Source organism: Macrobrachium rosenbergii, chromosome 37, assembly GCF_040412425.1.
Source record: "Macrobrachium rosenbergii isolate ZJJX-2024 chromosome 37, ASM4041242v1, whole genome shotgun sequence".
NCBI classification, from domain to species: Eukaryota; Metazoa; Arthropoda; class Malacostraca; order Decapoda; family Palaemonidae; genus Macrobrachium; species Macrobrachium rosenbergii.
In genome coordinates this window covers 12,447,228-12,457,853 of record NC_089777.1, presented here as the reverse complement: position 1 = coordinate 12,457,853, position 10,626 = coordinate 12,447,228, and the positions used below count along the sequence as shown (strand labels likewise).

At 42.6% G+C, this 10,626-nt stretch overlaps 1 protein-coding gene across 6 annotated transcripts in view; it reads left to right on the top strand.

The window, feature by feature from the left end:
• The first annotated feature begins 423 nt into the window (after positions 1–423).
• LOC136825312 (uncharacterized) overlaps positions 424–10,626 on the top strand; it is a 40,061-nt gene continuing 29,858 nt past the window's right edge. For 5 of the 6 annotated variants that reach the window (XR_010849296.1, XR_010849298.1, XR_010849297.1 and 2 more), the window contains exon 1: positions 424–1,414. Coding sequence is in view for 3 of the 6 variants with exons in the window: in XM_067081453.1 (XP_066937554.1) it covers positions 1,336–1,414 (79 nt within the window). In the remaining 3 variants the exon portion in view is untranslated. The remainder of the gene's footprint in view (positions 1,415–10,626) is intronic. The other variant, XM_067081455.1, reaches the window with a different exon arrangement.

Below are 10,626 nucleotides of genomic sequence, written 5' to 3'. Positions count from 1 at the left end.
TATATATATAAATTATATATATATAATGAAATTATAAAAACCCAAGGCTCTGTGCTTATGACCGAAGACTATCAATCGCAGGATGTGCCTTGAACAGAGAATTTATCTAAATCGGAGGATAGGATATTCGTGATGGGTCTCTCTCTCTCTCTCTCTCTCTCTCTCTCTCTCTCTCTCAAACCGTACTTGGCTGAGCGCTATGATATTTGAGGCTGGGATGAGCGGAGATTTGCGGATGACAAAACACAAGAAAGACGAAATTGGTTGATTTAGTTTCGAATAGAACAGAATTTAGAATTTAGGCCAAAGGCCAACCGCTAGGACCTACGAGGTCATTCACCGCTGAAAGGGAAATTGATAGTAAGAAGGTTTGAAAGTTGTAACAGGAGGAAAACCTCGCAGTTACACTATGAAACAACTGTTCGAGAGGGTGGAAAGCCGAATGGATGAAAGAGAATATGAACGGATGTACAATAAAAGCAATGAAAGAGGTTGCAGCTAGGGACCGAAGAGAAACTGCAAAGAACCTTAAGTAATGCCTACGGTGCACCGCGTGAGGATTCTAAAAAGTAAATAATCGGACACTCAGCCCTGTGACGGATCTTAAAGAGCGCGAGTCGCTTATTTATCAATGTTATTAAGCAAGCTGCAACCCAATTTGGAGAAGCAGGATGTGTCAAAGCCAAAGGGTCCCAGTATGATACATGTATAGTGCTTTAAAATGTGCTCCATTCAGCTTGAAATAATCATTGCCTATCTTAAGAGCATTATCTTCACAAGTTCCCCTGACACTTAAGTTCCTTTGTTGAAAAGTTTTTTGTTCATAATAAAAGCTCGGCCCAAGGCAACGGTGTATTTATGATGTCTGACTCTTTTCTTATTTGTTTTTGAGGCGTTTGAGCTTCCACTCTGTGTTGAGTCACCGACCGGAAAAACCGTTGGTCATCTCTGCATTTTTTTCCTCGCTGACACAGAACAGTTAAATTTTACGCTTAAATGGCTAAATTAACCAGTCGGTCAGCGAAGTACTCCAAATTCGTTTTAGCTTAAGCTGAGCTTATGCCAACACAAACTATTGCTCCTTGATTAGTCCGTAACAAGATCCTGTTAAAAATGTCTCCCGAAGGAGAGGCTTTTTTTCAGTTAAACAAATTTGTTGTACATCCTGGAGTGATAAAGAGCCAGTTCTGCAGAGCTTCCTTTAGTTTCAGTTGGGACCGAGTGCCGACGAGGTGCCCCATGTTAGTGCCAGTCTCTTCGTCCTTGGCTCGATCATCAAGAGTGACCTGTGGAAAGAAGTTCACCTTCGTAGGAAATCGTTGAGGCGTCCCAGTGATGTTGGGGCTCTTCCTTTGGGTGCTGGTCTTTCTGCTGGCATCCCTGGAAAGTGTGGCAGAGGATCAAAATGTTGAAAGTAGGTACATGTGGCAATCTCGTTGATGCTTTAAGAATCTTCCTTCATTCGCCTTGAGTAACGATTCATTGCAACTATCACTGGGTTTAGAACGGTACTCTCATCACGTACTGATTACATATACTTTTTTTTTTTTTGTCTCTCACCTTCCGTGGTTTCTTCTTTAGTTCCCCGTATCTTTCCACTGAACTTGGGGTCTGTTCTGTCCCGTTTAACACTTTTGATACAAAATAAGCAACAGATTTACGTCACAGCTTACAATACAGCTTTTTTTTTTTTTTTTTTTTTTTTTTTTTGCTTTACTGAGGCCGAAAAGCTTGATTTCATCCCATACTTGATTTGCCAACTACAGCATCTTCGAAAAAAAAAAAAGTCAATGCCTTTCACAGTAATGTCAGGCCTAAGAGAATATAACCACCTCCTATTACCATTATAGTTTGGGTTTCTTAAAGGCCTTGGTATTAGTGATCCACTCCTATCATTACCTACCGTCTTGCAGAGAGGTGTTGATGAGGCTACACAGGCAGGAATAGATGGTCTAGATTTTAGGGCAGCCTTTCACCATGTGAATCATAAAGCACTTTTCACAAGTTGTGATTACTCGGACTTGGTGGATCTTTGATTATTTTAAATGATTTTTTCATAGGCAGGCCCCCAAATCGCCTATACCAGTGACATGTGAAAAGGCCTAGAGAACAAATTGATTGCATACACAGATGATGCTACTCTTCTAGCTGTTGTTCCTTCTCGGCGCCTTAGGTCTGTGGTTGCCGAATCCTTGAAGAGAGATCTGGCAGGCATTCATGAATGGAGTAGGCTTTGGGAAATGAAGCTTAACCCGTCTAAAACTCAAAGTAAGATAGTTTATCGACCCAAAACAATTTTGCTTTTTGCATCCTGATTTGCATTCAAACGGTGCGGTTTTAAATGCCAGCGACTCTTTTTATAAAAAAAAGATTTTAGGCGTAACTTTTGTCAGGAAGTTGGCTTACATAATAGTGGTCCCTCGGTTTCTCAAAAAGTTGATATCTTGCGGAAAGGTTTTCGAATGTTTCGTGATGAAGCTTTTATATGTAAGTGTTTCAACTTTTCTTCTTCCGTGTTTGGAGTAGCTGTTCAGTGTGCTATTCCGATGCTGACCCTAGTCTCACACTCTTGGACAGAGTTATGCCATCAGTCAAGTTTATTTTTACAACTCTCAGTGTTGACCTGTGGCACAGACTTTTAAGTGAGTTCACGAAGTTTGTTGTATAAAATATACAACAACGCCCAATATCCTCTAAACTCTTCTTGACCTAACCTTGCTGCTGCTGCTGCTGCTGCTGCCAACAGTGTCGATTTCTCGCATCATTTTCCATACATCTCAGTTTGCTAGAGTTTTATTTTGGTTACAACTCAAATGTGGAGTAACTTGCCTAGTGGAGTTCTGGAGTCTTCTGGTCTCCAGATTTTAAAGCGAGGTGCAAATTCATTCCGGTTTTTTTGCTGACGTCTCCTGAGTTCAGGTGTACCGGTTTTACTTCCTACTCTCTCAGATGTACTTATCCTCTTTTATCAACTTATCCTTTGACTTGTCTCTCTTTGCTTTGAGTTCCCTTTGGAGCCTTCTCGGGTTTATAGTCTGTTGGCCGTCTCCATAAGGGTTTTCAAGCTGAAGAGTTCAAGAATGAAAGAAAGAAGGAAGAGAGAATATTCTGTACACGTTTTCTGGAAATGTCTGAAAACTGACACTTAGCCAAAACACAAGCCAATAATATATTTTATGTTTATATACATACATTATATACACATATATATATATACACATATACACACACACACACACACACATATATATATATATATATATATATATATATATATATATATATATATATATATATATATATATATATATATATATATATATATATATATATATATGTGTGTGTGTGTGTGTGTGTGTGTGTGTGTGTTTGTATTTGTACGTATGTGCTTACTTTCGCCTTCTCCAGTAGTAACAAAAACACTGGAAGCCTTATTTTGTTTCGACCGTCTTCAAATTAAATCGATCATGAAGGTCAAACTAGTTTGTGACTGTGCGGAAGCTGCTGCTGTTCATATCTATTATTAGGTTGTTTCCGCAACAAAAGAATGACAGCCTGCACACTTACAAGACAATGAAGAAAGATTCGTGTATTTTCCACGTTGACATAAGTGATGGCGGATTTTGCCACCACTCAATACTCAATCTGAAATTGTGCTAACAGTGTTCAAATGACGGGTACTAAGTCCACGATGGGTGGAGTAGTACTAAAAAAAATGTGCAAAAATCAATTCAGGTGGGTAAACTAAACACCAATAAAAAAAACTTAATACATAAATAACCAGAGAGAAGTTACACCTGAACCTCACAAATAAACCAAATAAATGAATAATTAACACCCTTAATTAATTAATAACAATAATCAACACACTCATACTAATAAAGATAGCCCGCAACACAATTATCCACAAAAGAAGAAGGGGGTTCAGACAGGAGGAGGCAATCAAATACACGCTAATAAGTCCTAAGGCGGTTTTTCTCCATTTCTCAATAATTGGCCTTGATCTCTTCAAAAATAAAATCTCCGCGTCCGGAGATTAACACAGGGCAATGTCAAATCACTGGTCCCAGCAACGGGGAATGAATATGGCGTGCTCCGCCAATCAGCACAGATGACCTCTGTAAGGCAGGGAGGGACATCCCAAAGATCCGTTCAAGGTCCCTAGTTGTGATCAAAAATATAATTTCAAAATATCACCATACCGTGGCTCAGAAAGGCGCCCCCCTCGCCTTTCTAACTAAGCAGGGAGGTGCTGGAAATAAGTGGCAGAAGAATCCTGGTGCTTCAAATAATCCAAATGTATCGGATGGTTCAAGCAGCTGGCCAATATCATACCCCTCAATAAGGTTGCTCAGAAACGACTCCGTTGAAAAAGGCAAGACAGCCATTAGCAAAAAGTTTCAAACACACAAACCATCGGAGAGGAGGAGAACGAGCTAACAGACTAATACAGTATTTAACACTCAGGTTTAATCAATAATAATGTAAAATCAAACAATTAAATGACAACAAGAGGACAACGTAGCACAAATGTACTCCCTACTATCGATGATACTCCTTTGTTTTCTTTCCTGTTAGCTTTTTGCTGCGATGTTTCAAGAAACGGGTTTTTCCTTGAAGGAAACATAAGTTCCTTCATTCATGTGCCTGTGACAAAGTAAATAATAATAATAATAATAATAATAATAATAATAATAATAATAATAATAATAATAATAATAATAATAATAATAATAATAATAATAATGATCGCGTAAAATGAGGTGGCAACGTTCATGTACAGATTCTCACTATGACTGAGGTTAAAACTGTTGCCATTAATATTACACACACACACACACACACACACACACACACACACATATATATATATATATATATATATATATATATATATATATATATATATATATATATATATATATATATATATATATATATATATATATATATATATATGTATATATATATATATATATATATATATATATATATATATATATATATATATATATATATATATATATATATATATATATATATATATATATATAATATTAATGGCAACAGTTTTAACCTCAGTCATAGTGAGAATCTGTACATGAACGTTTGTCACCTCATTTTTATTATTATTATTATTATTATTATTATTATTATTATTATTATTATTATTATTATTATTATTCTTTTTCAAGGAAAACCCCGTTTCTCGAAACATCGCAGCAAAAAGCTAGCAGGAAAGAATACAAAGGAGCGTTATCGATAGTAGGGAGTGCATTTGGGCTACGTCAACATGGAAAATACACGAATCTTTCCATACTCTGCCTTGCAAGTGTGCAGGCTGTCATTCTCTTGTTGAGGAAACCACCTTTGCCAGGGGTACAGTGCACTGAAGTTCCAAGCGTGACCCCTCTCTGTGGACAACCGAGGAGTTGGAAGATCTATTCTAGACCTTATTGGATGAGAACTGTTGCAATGGAAGTTGGAGATATGTAGCAGATAAAGCACAGGAAAGGCATGAGTCGTGAAATTTCGCAAAGGCCCTTTACGTCACACAACGTTGTAGGCGAAGATATACATACATACATAAACACACAAAACATATATATGTATATATATATACTGTATGTACACACACACACACACATATATATATATATATATATATATATATATATATATATATATATATTTATATATTTATATATATATATATATATATATATATATATATATATATATATATATATATATATATATATATATATATATATATATATATATATATATATATATATATATATATATATATATATATTTTTACGTTTTTCCGTGGTTTTAGTTTGAAATATGCTCTGTGAGACAGGTAGCAACAATTTAAGGTAATTTAGCCTTGTGATTCTGACTTCGTGGGTACGGGAAAACGTAAAAAAAAGAGGAAAACAAAGGAGAATTTCATATGAGCATAGGGCTCTTGTTACTGAGGGAAATATTACGTAAAACACGTGGGCAAATTTAAAGGAGTGTATTTACATAAATGATATCAGTACGGGAAAGAGGAACTCAAGTAGATTACTATCCTGAAGGAGATTCCTACTGGATTGAATGAAACTGGGGGATTCCAGACACAGTCCGAGAAGCTTCCACGAAATAGGATCCCTCTGAAATGAGAGATATGCACATTATACGCCAGTAATGAAAATAGACAAAAGAATAATGAATTCGAAGCTGCACTGAGGGTGCCAAAGGAGTAATAAAGAATTAATACTGCCGATGCAAGAGGCGCACGGACATTAGACAAGGGCGATTTCTGGCTTTCTCTTTAAGCAAATATTACGAGACAAAAGCGTGACTGAAATGGGGTTCTTCCAGGGCACTTTACCTTAGCAGATTTTCCGAGGGCGCGTAGAAGGCAGTCCGTGGATGACTTGCGATTTCCGAGGGCGAGTTTCTTCCACGTGGTGAGGTGCAAGGGCTTCCGTAAAGGGGCAAGGCGATGGGGACTCCTCGAAACTCCAAGCAATGGCGTGTGGGCTCGAGGAATACGGTCGAAGGGCACGAGGAAAAGTATACTTTGGAAAGGGCCACGTGGTTAGGATGCAAGGGCATCGATGGGGCCAGGTGTTGACGGCGTCTTCACTCCATATCTTCCAGCCCGCGTGTGTGTCGAGACCTCGTGGGCTTTTGCTTTTTATCCCCTCCTATGGGGCAGGGGTGCGCCCAACACAGATGTTTGACTCATTGCACCTGCTGCCCGCAGGGGAGGTTTTGGCCTGTAGGAGAGACACCCAAGCCAGATTACTTTTGCCTCGAAGGAAAGATCTTTATAAAAAATGGGAGCGCCTTTAATCTTTTAAACCCTTGTTTTTAGGTCGATAGACAGATGGTTTATCGATCGGCCGGCTGGCAGTAAATGAAACACAACAGAACAACCAACCACAACAAAGGGGGGGGGGAGGCAATTTGCTAGCGAATTCTTGCTAATCATAATACCTCCCCATACAAGATGATGTACATACCTCCTTCGGGTGTGTACATCGATATTCAAGAATGAGCGGCAAATGCTTTACGTTACTCTACATTCTGCCTTGCAATGAACTTTACTACTAAGGGTTTTATGAAGCTGTGACATTACTTTTAATTACACATTGGGACAATTTTCGTTAACAGAACGCAAAGTGATTTAAACACTTGCAAAGGAATAATTACTTTAGATTTGGTTACCCACTGGTAACTTTATAAAGTGACTCGAACAATTGTGAATTAATTAAGATTATAGGACCACGTATATGAGGCTATGGCCAACAAATGAAAAGAAAGGTTATTGTTCAAGAATTAAAATACACGGTTACTTAATTTTAGATAAAATGCATGCGGTTAGTACAATCTGCCTTGAAGAGGCTGTGTAAATGAAAAACAGCGTTTATTTTTGTAAATGACATCCCCTTTTTACGATACTGTAATGACTATACATATTCGCATTGATAACTTATCTTCGTTTTAACGTGCTTTGCTCAGCTATCGTTCAACGCGAGCTGAGGGACGACCCACACACCGGGAATTTGACAGTCGTGTGCGGGCGAGAGTATTCATGAGGTTTTAATTCGCTAATCTTAAACTACGCTAATTTTATGCGTCCACTGCCCACTCAGTACTCCATGTTATGACGGGGCGAGCAGACAAAAGATGTGGGGTCTTATAATGGAAGGGGAAAAGGGATAATAATAACAAAAGGAAAATTACCAAGACGTTACGAATGAAACTTGACCGCATATGAAAGGCGGGACACGTCCCTCAGAGCTTACGAAAGGGGCATTTAAATCACAAGGGCAAGAGTTTTTGACTCGGGATTCATTAAAATACAGATAACTAAATGACTAAAAGAAAGTAAATGATATTGGCAGAAGAGCTAAGGGAAAAAGAGTGAGGGTTTTATTGTGTTAGGCGGAATTTATCGTCCTACGCCTATAAATTACGGCCCGGACTATCACTTCAGTCCCAGGGCAGGAAAGTGCACCCGAAGGGCGCGACTCCTTCAGGAGGGGCTGACACACACGCCCGGTGCCAAGGTATGGGCGCAAGGGCGTGCCACTTCTCACTCTGTTATTCTTAATGATTTATACATTGTGTGGGGAATGGTATCCCGTATTTAATTGCCTCTTGTGGGGATAATTTAAGGGAAGATTAATAGAAGGTGATAAGAGATAGAAGTTCCTGAGGAACGGAAGAAGATAGAGGAGGGTCTGACATCCCCTTCTGGATTAGGGGTGCCAAGACCTTCGAAAAATGAAATGGTGGCACAGGTGCCATGGGGAGCTCTAGAGCTCTTTGTAAATTACCTGGAATGTCCCACGCCCGTGGTAATTTCGCCTCGAGCCTTTCTCAATGGGACAGTCGTCCTCGGCCGGGGAAGCCGAGGGCCCGCGACCGGAGGGCGGCACGGAGTACCACCTGGGCCTGCTGATGCGACAGCTGACGCGCGGAGGGTTCGGCCGGGTTCTACCATGATCCGTCGCGGCGCTTGTAGTTCATCGGCCAAGTGAGATATGGCAGAATCCTGACTTGCAATTGCGTCGGCGACGGACTGAGGCAGAGAGGAGGCGGTCGGGGGTGGCGTGAGCGGCTCGCAGGTATCGATGACCAGCTCAGGCACGGGTTGCGAGGCCGCACCTGCAGGTGAGCTTCCGCTGGTGGTCGGGAGGAACCGTCTCTCTGACCGACGCTGGTAGCGGTGCCAGGCCGGGGGAAGAGAGGGGTTCCTGAGTTGGATCCCGTGAATAGAGATCGGCGTAGCGCTCTGGCGCTGGCACTAGGGCAGAGTCAGGCGCTATCAGAGGTTTCTTGGGCTCGTCGGTCAGGACGGACGAAGCTTGGCCCTGCTCGGGGCATGCAAGTGGCACCGGCAGGAATTTAGCATCTCCTGAAGGGAGATTTGATTGGGGCCCTGGCACTGGCACTGAGGCAGGGCCGGGCACTGGAATTGGATCGGGAATCGATCGAGGGGGCCACTGTACATCGTACTCAGGTGGCACTGGTGGGGACTGCACGTCCTTCTGGTACCCAGGGGGCGCCAGTCTTGGCTGAGGGAGAAGCGGGGAGGATTACGCGCGGCGCGGAATGATTCGGGAATGGGGACCCCTAGATTGTCGTGATTTCGGTGGGGACTGAAAGTCCTGTCCCAGGATGACGTCATAGCCTCCGGGGAGATGGCTTGCTACTGCAAGATTGCAAATTTTGGATTGGTGAGGTCTTGTGACTCTCAATTGGACCGTAGGGAGTATCATTTTAAACTGATTTATTCCCTCGATCGTGACGAGTTTTCGTCTATTGATGATAGCTCCGTAGGGAACTCTGTCCCTTCGGATGAGGGAGATTTGTGCGCCCGAGTCCTCGAATGCAGTGACTCGGCGCGCGGGCTCGCTACCTCGTGGAGGGGCCACGTATACAGGCCCTTCGGCGGGAGGGCCTAATGATGTGGGATCTGTGACGGCCAAGGCGACGGTGGGAGTATTTACTTTATTATTGCGTGGGCATTTTGCCCATGTGGGAGAATGGCCATAAACCTTGCACGCCGTGCAAAATGTCTGGCTGAAATCTTTCCGCGCTGCCCCTGTGGAGGGCGCAGGCGAGTTATTTGTCGGTTTTCCGGGAGAGAGAGGAGCCGGTTTCTTGTTCCAGCACTGTTCGGAGGAATGCCCCGTTTTCTTGCAATAATGGCAAGTTAGGGGCTTGCCCGAGTTCCCATTTTTGTGGGAATTTGAACCTCCGAGGAGGGACGGGGGATTTATCTTCCGCCCCATGGATCCTTCTTGAGGGTGGTGGGTTTCCCACATATCTGCTATTCGGCAACACTCGGTGAGTGTTGCTGGGGCTTTTCCCACTATATGGGTGGCGAGGGCAGGAGGGGCGTAGCGCAGGAAATGCTCGAATTTAAACCGCTCGAGTACCTCGGCGGTGTTAGTGGCTCCTTCGGAATCGAGCCATTTTGTTAATGCCCGCTCCGAATGGTACGCCCAATCGGACCAAGTCTGGCCTGCTTCTCTGGGCTGCTCTCTCCAACGTCTCCTCCACCGCTCGGGGGTAATCTCGTACGCCTTCGTGACTGCTTGGCGTACGGCTTCCCAGTTTCCCCGATCGTCTGCGGGAAGGGCGTGGTAGGCAACGAGGGCCCTTCTGTCCATTTTGGCATGAACGAGTGAGCTTGGCTGAGGGCACTCATTCCCGCGGCAGGGGGCGGGGGGGTGGCGTGCTGTCGTTCTAGCACCTGGAGCTCATGGGCGCGTTCTCTCTCTCTCTCCTCACGTTCTCTCTCCCTCTCTGCACGTTCTTTTTCCTCCCGTTGTTCTTGAGCGATTCGTTCTCTCTCCCTCTCTGCACGTTCTTTATCCTCCCGTTGTTCTTGGGCAATTCGTTCCCTCTCCTCTCGTTGTTCTTGGGCAATTCGTTCTCTCTCTCTCTCCTCACGTTCTCTCTCTCTCTCAGCCTTGGCATCGTCCACTCGCTCTTGAACCCATGCTCTCAGATCTTGCCCCGATAGTCCCATGTCCTTCCCAGCGGACATGTAGAATTTGAAATCCTCGTTTTGTTGGGCTCTGGTATTAGCCATCTTGAAATAATGGTTATATG